The sequence below is a fragment of the Marmota flaviventris genome, chromosome 11 (genome assembly GCF_047511675.1).
Source record: "Marmota flaviventris isolate mMarFla1 chromosome 11, mMarFla1.hap1, whole genome shotgun sequence".
Taxonomy (NCBI): domain Eukaryota; kingdom Metazoa; phylum Chordata; class Mammalia; order Rodentia; family Sciuridae; genus Marmota; species Marmota flaviventris.
In genome coordinates, this window is record NC_092508.1 from 61703711 (window position 1) to 61721434 (window position 17724).

Here is a 17724-nt window from a genome sequence, read left to right on the forward strand (position 1 = left end):
TAATTTATAAAACACTACCAACCATCAGGTCAGAATATAAGTTGTTTCTGTCACAGCCCTGGTATAAAATGTCTTCATTTCTCCTCTGGCTACTGAACTATACTCCTAAATGGTTTTCCCTGTTCTCTTTCTTTCATTCTCTATACCAAGGACTGTGTATGGATGCTTTTGCCTTATAAGGACAGAGCTGAATAGTGTGATATGAACTGTCTGGCCCTTTGTAGAAAAGGCTTGCTGACCTCTATTCTAAATTGAGACTACAACCAAAATAAAACCGTTTTAGGGGTCAAGAGACTGCATCTGATTGCCTCCCGTCTTTTCTGCATCATGTCTAATCATACTCCTTTCTGCTTTCTATGCTTCAACAGTGCTTTCAAACTTCTTTCAGTTTCTAGAGACCTATTCACTTTTTCAGGGTTTACGTACTAATCTTCTTAAATACCTTCTCCTACTTTCTCCTTCACTTAGCTCACCACTGCCCTTTTTCAGGTCACAGTTTCACCATCATTTCTTCCATGCAGCCTTCTGTGAACTTCCCAAACTAAGAGTCCACTGGTTCCCATAACCCTCTGCCTAACTTGCTGACAACATCCAATTGACCTGTGATTATATAATGTTTTATTCTGTACTAGAATGAGAGCAGATACTGAGCCTTTCCGTCTTGTTCAATATGTTATCCCCAGCATTTAGCTTAGTATCTGGCACACAACAGACACTTATGTTCTGGGGTGGGGGCAGGAACCTCTAAAATCCTTAGAATAGCTTTCGACACTCTTGTCATTTTAGACTTTCCTTACATTTCAAAAGCACTTATGCAGAGAATCAGAATGACTCCCTATCAGGTCCCTGGCTAAAAGTGCTCTCTTAACTCTGATCTTTGAAAATGGTCTTCTCTACGCCTAAAACAATTCTTTATACCTCCTTTTTCACCTTGATAACATCTACACAGGTAGGAATTATCCTAGACCTCTCATATGACCCAGGTCTGGTTTTAGGGCCCCACTGTATAGTACTCTCAACTCCAGAGCCCCTCAAACTTGTCATTTGTAACATTAATGACACATGAAGCCAAGTAAGAGAAGGGACTATCTGATTTCTATTGTATTTCCAATATTTATCATAGTGGATAGCTCAGAAGAGGAGTTCAATAAATATTTACTAAGTCATTGAAACTAAATGCTTCAACACTGAAGCAATTTTTCAAACTTTCAAAAGAAAACTTCAAGTTCCCATTAAATCTTCTCCCTGAATCTTAGTCACTTCTAATCCAAATCCCTCAATTCATCCTACAAATCTAACACGTACCCCACTCTTGTTTCAACCAGCACACCTATTTCTCTTGGAACTTATACTATACCCTTATGTATTGCATCCTCCTCTCCAATGATCAACAATGAATTAATTTAGCAATCTCACTTCTATCCTTCAGATCCTAGATTGGATCTCAGGGATTCCACATGGTCACAGAACCTTTCTAATTGGTTGCATTAAACAGTTATGGTTTCTAACCCCAATGAAGCTCAAAATAGCTTCATTGTTTAGGTAAATTCTCTCTCCTAGCATATGGTTGGACTTTTTATCACTTACCTCCAGTCCCTAAGTTATGATAGACCTACTCATTCTCAACACATAATTCTACTCCTGTCATCAAGATACAAGGGAATCAGATATAAATCCTATTTTGCTCCAGACCTTCTTTGCTCTTGTACTTTTTCCTTCTACAGCAGCTGAAGTCTTTGCAACCTACTCTTGACCCAAATTCTCCTGGTGTGCTCTTGAGTTTTCCTTCTCAATTTGGTATTGTCACACCTTACATTAATTCACAAAGGCAGCTCTATACAAGCTCCCATTGTGCCTTTTCATTATGTTGTATCAGCTGGAGCCACAGTCATTCCACTGCTACTTGGTTACTATGCACTAAATCGCCAGGTGACAGCACTTCCATACTTGATGTGTGATTAATAGAAAGTTTGAAAGGTCATAAAGAAGTGATCATACTGCCATTATTTTATTCATTTCAGCTCATTCATGTTGAACTAAGCAGTGTTTGATATCACTCAGCCAGATCACAAAGCCTTGGCGGAAAGGACTAAGTGCTATGAATGGGAGGGACTGAGGAACAGTCACAGGTCACTGGCTCTCCCACAACCATTAACTATATGGCATAACCATCAGTAAATGTTCCTTGCCTCTAATTCTAGTGGTCAAAACCATGCTTTTCTTCATTTTCTTTTTCCCAATGTGACCTCAAACACAAGTCAACAACAGGAATTTGAGAGTTGCAATTGCAGTCCTGGAAACGGTATACAGAGTATTCTGTACTGTTGTTGTTTTCAGTGCTTTTAGTTCTTCTATACGTCACAGAAATCAATGAGTACCAGAATGCATAAAATCAAATGAAAACTCTTGAGAATATAAATGGTCCCCCAGCTGATGACTAGCTGGTGAGTTTTAGCAGGGAGGTGGAAGTGTGAGGACTGTCAATTCAGACAAGATCATAGCCTACTCAAAATAAATGTCATCATAAAGTCTGAAGTCTAGCAGGGACCATAGCAGTGGTCTATACACCCACTTCCCTCTTCCTCTACCCCAACACATTTAGCAAAGATTTAACAATGGATATGAGACCAGGACAAAAGAAACAGGATCTAGCTCTGCAAATAAAAGGCAAAATATAAGGCAAACCCTTCACATTAAACTCCACCTTAAGGAAACTATTAGTTATGTTGTGCTTTGATCTTTTAGGCCACTCACATATATCACTGTCAATATCTTTGGAAAAAGAAAAACATTTAGCATTAAAAATTTTAAGGACCTTTCACAAACCAAATGACAGTAGGTTTTTATTAACATATCTTACAATGTTGGTTATTCCTAGTTTTGTAATTTCTGCTTAATTATAAAGGCTGTTTTAGCTTCTACAGTAATGTACTGTATTTAAATGATCATTCATACAAGATATCACACCAGTACATTTTTTTTAATAATATACACACATCACTCTAACTTGGACCTGTTATTTTTAAAAGTGGGTTTATAAATGGGACTTATAAAAGTTATGGAGAAAAAAATTAAAGTTCTAGTTTAGCAGCATGCATGTATGTATTCAAGTACAATTTTCAACCAAGTGCTTTTTTAAAATTTACTGGTGACTAATTCACCAATATCAAAATAAACACTATCAAATACCCAAATTTTAAAGTTAAGGCTAATATTTTCACTTCACATCCATATGCACAACCATAAAACATTCCATTTTAAATATGTAGTAATCAAAGTCTGAATACATTATACCAGGTATATATAGCATCAGTTTCAAACTGTAGAATTATTCAAGTTCATGAATCCTGTAACAGTATTTACTAGAGATGTGAATTAGTATTTTGCTCTTCAACCACACTTACAAATGGTCTGGTATTCATAATGACCAATGCAAAAAATATGACAGGCTGAACTTATGATACAGTATTTAAAAAAGTAGCAATGTGTTGGAAAGGACAGTGATTTAGTGAAACAGAATCATTCTAGTCTTACAGAAAGTTGTCTGAATATTTTGGAAATGTATATAAAAATAGCAGGCTATTTCCATGTATTTTCTTGTAGAGCTGTAGGTAATTTATTGATGTTCTGAACACAGTTGAATATGTACTACTCTGCTTTCCCTATTATAATGCAAGGCCATCATTTAATGTTCATTTTCATATTCGGTAATGCCATATCATTCAAAAAAATTTTAGAACATGGATCTGATGTTATTTTTACGTTTTATCATTAGATGTTTTAAATTTTATTTTTCATGTAAAATTATAATTTTATATAACAAGCCATGAAATTCCAAAGTACCAGGAATTGCTCAATAGCACGATATATGAAATAATCATCAAATTACTGAGTCATCTGGAAAAAATCTTGGTAGCAATGTATAACATGCTTTCCATGTACTTATTATAGAGTAGATTGTAGCTCAATCATCCCATTTTTACTGATTTAAAAACCCTTACAAACAAAAATTGCTTTTCATGTACTGTTCATTCATGAGGTTCATCACCACTGAGCCTTTTTTTCTCCTTATAGTAAACCAAGCAGAAACAGAAGTGATTCCACTGCATGAATACAATGTAACTGAATCTCTTGAGCTGATAAGAAAGTTCCAAAACTTACGGTTCAGTTCATTAGTTGGGAAGTTACAGTATTTCCAATCCAATCATATAAACAAAAACTTGGTTGGTAATAAAAGGTGGGCATGCACAGGATCAAAATTTGTCATGTGGATTTTCTTAAATCTTTTGGTTTCTCTTTTTTTCTTTTGCAGTGCTCAGGATAGAACTCAGTGCCTCACACATGCTAGGCAAGTGCTTTACCACTGAGCTACACCTTCAGTTCACAAATTTTAATTATTAAGGACCCCCCCTCAATCACACATATGCCCTTCAAAATGTATTGTATTTATATAAACAGCGCTATCTACTTATTTTACAACTATTTCATTTACCTGGGGAGAATATTTATGAAATTCCTGAGAATGAATTAAGTTTTCAGCAAAGCCTTAAACTTTTAACGATTCCTCACAATAAGAAAAAAAAATTAAGATTCTACTATTAGACTAACTTTTACTATACAATATTTCACATAAATCATGTTTTACATTTTTTCTACTTACATACAGCAAAAATTTCAAATTAACACAAGAATGGCAGAGGAAAAAGATGCATTATGTTTAGCAGATGCAAATTAAAACACAGATAGAAAGGAGCAATAAAATTTCAAATAAATCACACCCATTCTAAGTATCAATGAATAGCTGATATGCATTGTTGGGAGAATAACTTCTGAATGATTTTATGGACAAGTTGTGCTTTTTATTAATTGTGCACTTAAAAAAATGACCACTAAAGAATGATTTATTTATTATGTTCTCCAGATACTTAAAAAAAAATTACTATTCCATTAAGTGATTACCAAGCACCTAATTTTGGAAAGGCTTCATAATGTATTCTTTTTTTCCCCCTCAGCAAAAACATTACTCTCCCCAAATTAAGTTAAAGCTTATTGTTGATAAAATAAATTCTTAATGAAAATGATGATATAATGCAATGCTGAGGTGGTGAGTCATAGCCCATTATAATGTGGACCCCATCTTTTATTGATGTGATCAAAAGTATGAGAAATCCATTGCTGCTCAAGAACTTTGTATCTTTCCTTACAAATGTAGAGAGGTTTGCCGCGCCTAGGGAAGGAAAAAAGAAGTATTAAAATACAATATAATGAAGATTTCACACGCATTTCTTCTTTTAATAGATTTGATATGGCAAAAATCTCAGTGATTTGGTTTGTGTTTCCTCAGCATATTGATAGGAAAAATAACTCAAAAACTAGAAATTATTCTAAATTAATGATTGTGGAGCTTCTTAATTTAAAATACATATATATATTTACAAATTCAGAAATGGCACTTTGATTCTTACTGACCAAATTTCATCAAAACAATGGATATATTAATGCAGATCTAACCTAAGATCCCGATCTTCTTCTCCATGAGCATCCAAATACACGGAACCCCAGAGGCAGAAGCGGTGACCTCGAATAATGATGATCACTGATGCATTGATCAAAAGGAAAATGCCTGTTCCAGCACCACAGTTCTGAGAATGCTGAAAATTTTAAAATATATCATTTCATTTGATAATCAATGAACTTTATAACAAAATCAAGACTGTCTTTAAATGCTTTCTAAATAACACAAAGATATTTTTAAGTAAGATCACATCTATCTTAAATTTATAACCCAATTCCCAATATATTATTATTAATACATTAGGAAGAATTGGGGTAAGGATTATCTAGGAAAGCAATTAAGAGCCAACGTAATTTAGAAGCTAGAATCCTCCATAACACAGAAGAATGTTGTTTCATAGCACATTTAAATGTAACATTAAAAGATAATAGGAGAGCGGGCTGGGGTTGTGGCTTAGTGGTACAGCGCTTGCCTAATGTGTGTTAGGCACTAGGTTCGATTCTCAGCACCACATACACATAAATAAAATAAAGGTCCAACAACAACTAAAAAATATATTTTTAAAAAAGACAATAGGAGAAAGGAGTAGAACTGGAATTGTTTTTAAGAAAGGTTTTACAACAACAAGTGCTGGCGAGGATGTGGGGAAAAGGGTACACTTGTACATTGCTGGTGGGACTGCAAATTGGTGCAGCCAATTTGGAAAGCAGTATGGAGATTTCTTGGAAAGCTGGGAATGGAGCCACCATTTGACCCAGCTATTCCCCTTCTCGGTCTATTCCCTAAAGACCTAAAAAGAGCATGCTACAGGGACACTGCTACATCGATGTTCATAGCAGCACAATTCACAATAGCTAGACTGTGGAACCAACCTAGATGCCCTTCAATGGATGAATGGATAAAAAAAATGTGGCATTTATACACAATGGAGTATTACTCTGCATTAAAAAATGACAAAATCATAGAATTTACAGGGAAATGGATGGCATTAGAGCAGATTATGCTAAGTGAAGCTAGCCAATCCCTAAAAAACAAATGCCAAATGTCTTCTTTGATATAAGGAGAGTAACTAAGAACAGAGTAGGGTCGAAGAGCATGAGAAGAAGATTAACATTAAACAGGGATGAGAAGTGGGAGGGAAAGGGAGAGAGAAGGGAAAATGCATGGAAACGGAAGGAGACCCTCAGAGTTATACAAAAGTACATACAAGAGGAAGTGAGGGGAAGGGGAAAAATAATACAAGGGGGACAAACGAATGTCAGTAGAGGGGGCAGAGAGAGAAGAGGGGAGGGGAGGGGAGGGGAGGGGTGATAGTAGAGGATAGGAAAGGCAGCAGAATACAACAGACACTAGTATGGCAATATGTAAATCAATGGATGTGTAACTGATGTGATTCTGCAATCTGTATATGGGGTAAAAATGGGAGCTCATAACCCACTTGAATCAAATTGTGAAATATGATATATCAAGAACTATGTAATGTTTTGAACAGCCAACAATAAAAAAAAAAAAAAAGAAAGGTTTTACCCACTTAAAGCCTTGAAGATTTTTTTTTTATTCTTCTACTGAATTAAAAAGCAACAAAACAAAACACACATTCCATCTATCTATATATCTATCTATCTATATCTATCTATCTATATATATATTGTGTTTAACTCAAAGACTAGTTAAATTTGAAGAGCTGACTTGACCCCATGTACCAAATTTTCATGAGATTTAAGTTTTCATAAATTTTGTACTACTACTTACCAATACACATTCACAGTAACTTTGTTGCTTGCAGCAAAGTCCTTTCAGGCATACAAAAGTACCACAAACAAGGCAAACAGCAGGATCTTTAGGAACCTTGGTGCAGACACTACAGGTTTTTCTGTGGTAGTACTGAAAAATGGTGTTATAATTCTCAGGTAACTGTAATAGGTGCGGTAATTTCCATCTTGATTCTTGGATAAGCAAAGCCTAAAACATCCAAGAATAGTCATTAGTCTTATGTATTTAAGATGCTAACACAAAATGTTTATTTTTTTAAAAAAGGGCTTAAAAAAAAAAAAAAGGAAAATCTGCTTCCAAAAATGTGAATATTTATTGCTATACCTTTTTTCTACTTTACAATTGATAAAAATAGTACTTCAACAATTACCATTCTCTATTTTCATGCAGATTTCATTTATAACAGATGTAATTTTTTAGATTAAGCACCCTATAACATAAACTTGTTATTATTTTAAAAGTGAAATATTAATATCTCCAGCATGCATGACTATTTATCTTGGTATATTTGTCTTTTAACATGTTTAATGCAAAAGTTTTAAACAGTTATAATTTATTTTTATTGATACATTATGACTATATATAATAGTGGGATTTGTTATGCCATATTCATATATGCACATAATTTAATCAAACTCATTCTCTAGCACCTCTCCCTTCCCCTGATCTGCTTGCTCTACTCTATTGATTCCCCTATTATTATTATTTTAATTTTCAAACAATTCATGACCTTTTTAAGGAAATTCACAATTATAACTCATTTTTTATATTTTAATACTTCATAACTTAGAATCTCCTTCCTAAAATATGTAAAATTTGTTATACTTCAAACTATTAAGATCATTTATATCCACAGTACTGGGAGCTACAATTCTTGTAATAAATTTCCTCCTTTATATGGGGCGGGGGAGCTTAGTTAGGGTTGTAGAAAAATACAGGCAAGAGCATCAATTTTTCCTAGGTATTACTCTATTCACACTTAAAGTAGATCAAATGTGTGTGAATCCATTATATTAAGAAACTGTATGAATGACTGTCAACTTATGTGATCTTCATCTTACATTATCTACAGCCAGCCATAATCAACTAAATCAGTAGAGTAACCAAGTGGCTAGGTTGTTATTTATCAATGAGTTCATGGATAAAGTAAGCATGCAAGTAAGGATAAGTGGGCTTATAATAGTTCATTTGCCAATACTCAGTGCCTAACCCAGGCCCCAAAGATGACATACTCTGTAATGAATTGATTATACTGGAACCCTTCCATTAAGCAGAAGAGACAGCAATGTTTCCCCCCAAATTTAACCCTTTTATCAATTTGTTTGAGCATTACCTTGTAGCCTATACAATAATGTAATCAAAGAATTTCCTTTATGAAGATGTAAGACAATAGATAGATGTCCATGGAATTCATGAAACTTAATATATACTCAATTATCTGAAGAAATTATTGTACTTCTAAATGATAAACTACTAAACTGATTATTAGCTGGAAGAAAACACCTGTACAATGAAGTATATGCTCTAAATAGCAACCAGTATATATAAGTGATCTTTCTTTCTCACAGCTAGAATGTATAGATATGGAAAACAGGAGGTGGAAAGTCATCGTCTTACCTCTAACTAAAAATTCAGTCCTAAATTTCCGCTTTGGTTTGGGAGTATGGCTCAGTGGTAGGGTACCTGCCTAGCACGCATGATGCCCTGGGATTGATCCCTATCACAACAAAAATAGAAAGGAAGGAAGGAATAGAGGGAAGAAGAAAAAAGAATCTGCTTCACTGCTGTACTGGAGTCTTCTGTGAATTTAGTACCTAAGGAAGTACATACTATAATAGTTTCATTGAATCAGTATCTAAATGTCATCTGACTATTCTAAGTTCCTCATATCACTAGCAGAACTAATGGGAATGTCTTGTAGTAGAAGAAATGGAAATGGCTTACAGTATTGTCTGCAGGAACTGTCACTGAGTACCAAAAAGAATAAAAACACTGCCATATAATTGAAAGCAGTATTATGGAACTTTGGGACTATCGCCATGTAGGACTATTTCGGAACTTAAAAGGTAACATTTTTACACAAGATGATTACAACTTTATATTAGCAAGATGGAACAAGTCCAGAAGCTTAGACCTCTCAGAATAAAGTTGGGGTCACGTTCTTAGTTAAACAAATCTAATCATTTGAGGAGCTGGTCAAAGAAGGTGAAAGAAAAAAGTCAAATATATATGACTGTATACTGGCTGCAACTTTATGACTAGTTGCAAATTTTCTTGTTTACTGTGTCATGTTTTTTGAAACATTTTCATTCTCTGTTCCTCTCTTTGACTATTGAATTCAGGATAAGGAGGTGCTACACAAAAATTTCCAGAGGCATGATGGACATCTCTCAAGAGCTTATGAATACAGGGATCTCAGGTTCCATATTTGGAAAATTCATAGATACATTTGAAGTTGCAAATGTGAAGACTAAATCATTTGGGACAGTGGGAAAAGTGAAACTATAAATACGAAGATGTATGTATGCTGGCAGGTAACTTGCAAATGCAGTGGGCCATCAGTTTGTTCTTTAAATCTGCCTTGTATCTTTTTCTGCCTTCTTAAGTTAACAACATTATAAGGTGGTGTTCTTTTTTTTCTTTCTTTCTTTCTTTCTTTTTTTTTTAAGAAACTAACCTCCTTTTCTGCTCCATATTAATCCTGATGGGGCTGCCCTTAGCACAAGATCCTATCCCACACAGAAGTGTTAATATAATTTGAGTTAGGTCCATCAGATTCTCTCTCCAGGAATCTGAGTCTTCAGCACACTCATGGAAGGAAGAAAAGTAACTGAGGTAGAGGCATCCAATGGCAACACTTCCAAGAAAGCAGACCAGAGGTCTTCATGGTTTCTCTTCTCCCCAAGGGATGGCAATTCAACTCTTCTACATTTCTACACAGTATTCAGTATGCTTCTAATGAATCCCATTTTTTTCTGTTGTGGTTTACTTTTGTTCTGTTTTCCTATCTTATTTCAGAACTTGATTTTGTTGTTTGCAAACAACAACAACAACAAAAAAATTCCTATCTGGTAGTAAAATTCGGAAACATTCATAGACTATCTTTCAAAGGTATTGTTGGATTATTAAATTCCTATTACCATTTATTCTGCTAAGTGCTTCTATTCAAATTTTAAATTCCTGGCGGGCGGGAATATGGTTAACCTAAAATCAGGGTCAGAGTTAGTAATAGAAAAGAATGAAGAAGGACAAGAGTATGGAAGCGATGGGCGTGCACTTAAACCACCAGTAAGAATTCTGCATTAGCAAAAATAAATGTCTTTTACTCTAAGACTCTAAGACAAATAACTGCCACTCAATTTTACAAAAAGATTTAGTATTGTTAAATGATAAATTCTTTATTTTTTAATCAATATTCATACCAACAATCATTCTTCTGAAATGCAGACTTGTTTTAACATCGTTAATATGAAGACCAAAAAATTTGAGTATGTAATCACTTTTCTTTTGCCCTGGTTCCACAATTATAACCATATCTTTCTTACTCCAAGTCATTTCTCCTAGATTTTCGGACATTAAAAATATATATATTTATATGTATATGTATATCTTCAATTCTAGTTAAAATCCATGAATAAAGAATTTCCTAGGCAGGAAAAAGATTTGTATACATAATATACAAAGTTCCATTAGTTCTTGAATTTCCCTTTCCCTTGGCGGAGATTGAAAATTTTCCAGGGTGTCACACACATACTAACACACAACCTCTACTATAGAAGTACAAGCTACAATACCTACAGCTCCCTCTCTTTTTTCTAACAAAAATAAATAAATAAGATGAGATGGTATCTCTTTAAAAAAATTCAGTAAAAAAGAGACATTTATTATTTATGCTTACCTTGACTTTATTATTCACTTCAATATTTTAAAAATTAAGTCTAATCTGATATCTCCATATAAAATATTTTTTCTTTTTGATGTTCAAAATTAAAATTCTCATTTTCCCTGAAAATTGGCTACTCTTTCATCAGTTCTATTTCTGCCACTGATACCATCCTACCACTTAATTATTCCACAAATATATATTAGGTTACCAGTCTCTTTATCAGGCATTTTCTAGAAACTGGGGATACAAGAATAAATAAGACTTCTTGCTTTGTAAAGCCTCCAGTTAGACACATTAAAGATATAAATGTGATCAATGGGGGCTGGTTGTGAACTCAGCAGTAGAATATATGCTTAGCATGCATAAGGCTCTGGGTTTGATCCCCAGCACAAAAAGAATTAGAGAAAATAAGTATAATCAATACACCAACTGTTAGACAAAGTGACACAAGTACAGTTGAATAGCATTATAGAAGGAGGGCTTTAAAACTGTAAAGGAAGATGAACTATCAGACAGAAGAGGTAACATTTATCTCAGCACTAAGTCTCAAAGAGGAGATGGGCAGGAAGATTGTCTTAGATTAAAAAAAAAAAGTAATAAAAAACAATTCTACCAAAGTTTAACAACATATAGCATATTTAAGAAATATTCTTTTGTGACTTAAGCAAGGTAGTGGCAGAGAAGTGATATAAAATGAAGATGAGCATGTTAGTGGTGCTTCCTTGTAATCCCAGTTACTCTAGAGACTGAGACAGGAAAATCTCAAGTTTGAGGCCATCCTCAGACCATCCATCCTCAGCAGCTTACTGAGACCCTGTCTCAAAGTAAAAATTTTTAAAAAGGTCTGGGAGGCAGAATGCTTCTGGGCTTATTCTCCAGTACCATTTTAAAGGCAGGGGTGGTGGTGGTGGGAGGAACAGAAAGGCAAGTCAGATAGTGAGGGTCACTGAGTGCCATGGTATATTATCTTCCTCAATAGGCACTGGTGTTCCCTTGCCTATTGTGTTTAAGCCTGTTCCTACCAGAACTACGTTAGTCACTGTTCTCCTACTGATTTGAGTTCAATTTATTAAAGTCACATACATCTGGCCACCCAGTCCTATATATTTCTCTTGAATGTCTCTTGCATTAGTTACATTCTAATTTTTAACTATAAAAATAGTTCAGATTTTTACCACCTAAATAATTTCTTGCTTCCCTCTCTCTTTATTCTCCTTATTTTAATTTTCAGTCAGAAAATTAAATAAGAAATGCTTATTTAAGAAACATTATTTTATGATTTAAGCAAGGTTGTGGCAGAGAAGTGATATAAAATGAAGATGAGCAGGTGGGTGATACTCCCTTGTAATCCCAGTTACTCTAGAAACACACTAGAAATACTACCCTAGAATACTATTTTCATCATATTATTCCATTTCTCAAACTATAATACTATAGAAGAAAAGTCTGTGCACAAAATCAAGGCACTCACAGCTTACTCACTACTGCCCCAACTCTGCTCTCAACTCACTTGTCTCCAATGCAAACCCTTTGATCCACTGAGCTGACAACAGAGACCCAGCACATTTTCAAGTTATTCATGATATTTTAGATTTGCTAGTCTAAATCATTTTTTTTTTCTTTTTAAAATGTAAGATAGTTCTCCTTCAAATAAAAATACAAGTTCCCTGTTTACCTTAAAATTCCTTTGTATCTTTCAGGTCTAGTGCTATAAAAATCTGCTGACCAAAAACAAACTTCAAATAACACCTAATACCTTATCTTTATTAAAAGAACTATTTCTTTGTACATTCTAAAATTTTACACTATAAAATGCAATTTATCTGAGTAAACCACTTTTTCAATTTAACCAGTCTAACAAATGTTGCCAAGAACAGATGACCTGAAGTCCTTTATTTTCTATTAGCATACCACCACTATGGCAAGTGAATACCACTCTTTTTACATACCTTTCCTTGTTCTGCATGTCTTTCAGTAAATGATTTTATCTCAAAACACCACTGAGTTATAATATCAAATGGTGGAACTGGCCATTCCAGACACGAGGCACTGATGAAAGGATGTTCTGTTTGGTAAAATGTTGGCAGAAGTCCCAGGCAACTGGCAAGAACTGAAAATTCTTCTTCTTCCTTTTAGACATGAAATAGAGAATTCTCAAGATATTTAATCAAGAACATTTTCTATTATAGGTATTTTAAGTGTCATCCTCATCAATTACTTTGGGACAGGAAGAAAACTTTCTTAACTGAGTCAACTAAGGGCAACAGGAGGAACAAGAAGAAAAGAAACAGCTCCTCACTGTTATATCAAGACATACTCAAATATTTTTCATAAATGTCACAGCATCTGCTTCTTTTGTACATTTATTTTTTTAAATAATTATATTTACATATATAATGAATAGCCCATCTACAGAAACTAGTTACTCAATGAAAGCAAAGTTAATTTGGGGCAAAAAGAATGTTGCTTTGATTTAAAGGGTATAATATGGTCAATGTAGATAAAGAACAACAATAAAAATGTAGAATTCATGAAAAGCAATGCTAAATAATTTGCTTGGACTCACAAGGAGTGTAAAACAAAGTGCATTAAAAAAGTAGGGGATGGATTTTAAAAAACCTGAGAGATCTAAAAGGCAGGCAATCTGAAGCTCTACTCACTAATAAAAGAATAGAGAAATCAGTGATCCAAGGACATATACCCTGAAAATTGATTTTTAAAGAAATTAGTCACTCTTAGAAACACAAAAATATATCCCCTAATTCCTCTTTATTTAATCAAAAACCATTTTATTTCTTGCGCTTTAGGAATCTTGTCAAGAAAGTCAGGGCCTAATCTGACATGAAAAAGATTTGGGCCTACTTTTTTCTCTATTAGGCACAAGTTCTCTGGTCTAATTCCTAGGACCTTGATCCATTTTGAGTTACGTTTTGTGCAGGGTGAGAGATAGGGGTTAGTTTCATTTTGTTACATATGGATTTCCAGTTTTCCTAGCACCATTTGTTGAAGAGGCTATTTTTTCTCTAGTGCATATTTTTGGTGCCTTTGTCTAGTATGAGATAACTTTGTTTATATGGGTTTGTCTCTGTGTCTTCTATTCTGTACCATTGGTCTACATGTCTATTTTGGTGCCAATACCATGCAATTTTTGTTACTATAGCTTTGTAGTATAGTTTAAGGTCTGATACTGTGATGCCTCCTGCTTCACTCTTCTTGCTAAGGATAGCTTTGGCTATTCTGGGTCTCCTATTTTTCCAAATGAATTTCATGATTGCTTTTTCTATTTCTATAAGGAATGATGTTGGGATTTTAACTGGAATCGCACTGAATCTGTAGAGCGCTTTGGACAGTATGGCCATTTTGACATATTAATTTTGCCTATTCAAGAGCATGAGAGATCTTTCCATCTTCTAAGATCTTCTTGAATTTCATTCTTTAGTGTTCTATAGTTTTCATTGTAGAGGTCAACTTTTGTTAAGCTGACTCCCAAGTTTGTTTGTTTGTTTTGAGGCTATTGTGAATGGGGTAGTTTTCCTAATTTCTCTTTCAGAAGATTCATCACTGATGTATGGAAATAAAATCAAGGAACAATAAATGGAATAGACCCAAACGAAAAAGCTTCTTCTCAGCAAAAGAAACAGACAATGAGGAGCAAATTTTGGAAGCAAATTTTTGCACATCAGATAGAGCACTAATCTCCAGGATATATAAAGAACTCAAAAAACTTAACACCAAAATAACAAACAACCCAATCAATAAATGGGCTTAGGAACTGAACAGATGCTTCTCAGAAGAAGATACACATTCGATCAACAAATATATGAAACAATGTTCAATGTCTTTAGTAATTAGAGAAATTTGCATCAAAACTGCTCTATGATTTCATCTCACTCCAGTCAGAATGGCAATTATCAAGAATACAAACAATAATAAGTGTTGGCGAGGATGTGAAGGAAAAAGCACACTCATACATTGCTGATAGGACTGCAAATTGATGTAATTGCTGTGAAAAGCAGTATGAAGATTCCTTAGAAAACTTGTAATGGAACCACCATTTGACCCAGGTATCCCACTCCTCGGTCTATACCAAAGGGCTTAAAATCAGCATATTATAGAAATGCAGCCACATCAATGTTTATAGCAGCTCAATTCACAACAGTCAAACTGTAGAAGTAACCTATATATCCTTCAACAGATGAATGGATAAAGAAATTGTTGTATATATACATAATGGAATATTACTCAGCATTAAAACAGAATAAAATTATGGCATTTGCAGGTAAATGGATGGAGTTGGGGAATATCATGCTAAGTGAAGTAAGCCAAACCTCAAAACCCAAAGGCCAAATGTTCTCTCTGATAAGTGAATGCTGATCCATAATGGGGTAGGAAGGGTGCATGGGAAAAATGGAGGAACTTTGGGTAAAGGGAAGGGAGAGGTGGGGAGGGGGAATGGGGGCAGGAAAGATAGTAGAATGAGATGGACATCATTACCCTAGGTACATGTATGACTGTACATATGGTGTGATGCCACATCGTGTACAACCAGAGAAATGTAAAGTTGTGATGCAATTATATATGATGAATCAAAATGCATTTTGCTGTCATATATATATATATATATCTAATTAAAATAAATAAATAAATATTTTTTTTAAAAAAAGACCATGTAGGAAGCTAGTGTGCTTATTTATTCTCCCTTGTCTATTGGGTCAATTCCTCTTATCCTCCAAACTCCACCTCCCTAGGGAACCTTACCTGACCCCATTTAATGAGACCTTAAACCACCCAGCTCCATTCAGATAAAATAAATCCTTCCATATCTTGTAAATACTTCTATTCTTGTGCTTATGTTTTCTATTAATAACTTTAAAAATAAATTAGTTTTCTTTATAAGATTGTGAGTTATTTGAAAATAGGAATTGTATATTTCCAGTGTTTGGCACAAAGCAGATATTTAACAAACTTTTACACAAGTGAATGACTTATTTACATTAAATACAAAATTCTAAAATATGTGAAATGAAAAATAAAGATAAAAAATCAAAATTATATGCAAGTTGAGAAAGATAACAACATCTTAATCTCTAGAAATGAAGCTATATATCCTCCATTTATATAGCTACAGACATTTTTTAAAACCATTTTACTGAGGTATAATTTACATACCATAAAATTCCATTTTAAGTATAATTTGATTAACTTTTGTGTATGTGCAGTAATGTGACCACCACAATCAATAAAATTTTAGAAAAATCTCCCCCAAAATTCACTCATGCTCCAGGAAGTCGATCCTGATCCCTATTCCTGCATCCACTAACCTGCCTTCTGCCATTATAGTTTTAGCTCTAATCTTCTTTTCATATAAATGGAATCATTCAGTATGTTGTCTGTGCCAGGTCTTTCACTTAGAATAATATTTTGATATTCATCCATGTTATTGTATATATCAATATGCATTCTTTTTAATTGCTGAGTAGTCTTCTAATGTATAGACACAATACATTTTATTCATTCATTCATGGACTTTCAGGTCAGTTTTTCGCTATAAATTAGGCTTTTATAAACATTTATTTAGTCTTTATATGGATATGTTTTTATTTCTTTTGGAAGATACACAAGAATAGAATTGTTGGGTTGTACAGTAAGCATTTGCTTATTTTTAAAAGAAACTTTTAAATAAACTTTTTCCAATTGACTATATCATTTTGCATTCCTACCATTAAAAAATGAGAATTCTACTCATTTAGCTACTCTAAATCCTCACCAACACTTGGTATTATCACTTGTGACATTAATTTAGACTTTTTAAATGAACATGTTGAACATTTTTCATCTCCTTGTTGGCTATTCATATACATTTTTTCAAGAAATGTTTATTCAAATATTTTATAAATTTTTGTGCTGGGCTTCTTATTTTATTATTGAGTGATGAGTTTTGATATATGCTGGATACAAGTCCTTAGTCACACACTTTTTTAAAACATTCACTTACCATAAAACTCATTCTTTAAAGGAACAATTCAGTGGTTTTTAGCATATTTATAAATCAAACTGCATATTGCCATAATGTAATTCCACTATATTTTCATATCCTCTATTATAAATAAAATTATTTCTTAACATTATTTTCAGATTGCTCACTGTTAATATATGGAAATACAATGAATTTTTTTTTTTCTTGAGATGGAGTTTATTCCTGGTGAAAACTGTTGACAACACAGAATTTCAACACATAAGCCTCAAGGATTACACAATAGCAGGGTTTGAGAGCATTGACTCCAATTTGGAAAGAAGTTTTAAGAAGCACAAAATGTTATCCAATAGTACTGCATGCTACACAGAAATCTTCCATGAAAGAGTCATTGATGTAGCAAACTTCATTGTCCTAAGAAATCACCACAGACACCCCAACCTTAAGCAAGCATTACACTGATCAAGCACTAGTCTTCAGCCATCAGCACCAAGGCAAGACCCTCCTCCCCCAAAAAGATTGCAACTTGCTGAAGGCTCAGATGATCACTAGCACTTTTAGCAATAAAAATGTTTT

At 33.9% G+C, this 17724-nt stretch overlaps 1 protein-coding gene across 4 annotated transcripts in view; it reads right to left on the bottom strand.

Annotated features, from left to right (window-relative positions):
* Positions 1-2816: 2816 nt before the first annotated feature.
* Positions 2817-17724, bottom strand: part of Ubr3 (ubiquitin protein ligase E3 component n-recognin 3) — a 227269-nt gene continuing 212361 nt past the window's right edge. For all 4 annotated transcript variants that reach the window (XM_071619089.1, XM_071619090.1, XM_071619088.1 and 1 more), the window contains 4 exons: positions 13124-13303; positions 7268-7477; positions 5512-5651; positions 2817-5227 (listed from right to left, as the gene is read on the bottom strand). In XM_071619089.1, coding sequence (XP_071475190.1) covers positions 5110-5227; positions 5512-5651; positions 7268-7477; positions 13124-13303 — 648 coding nt within the window. In that variant the 3' untranslated portion in view covers positions 2817-5109. The remainder of the gene's footprint in view (positions 5228-5511; positions 5652-7267; positions 7478-13123; positions 13304-17724) is intronic.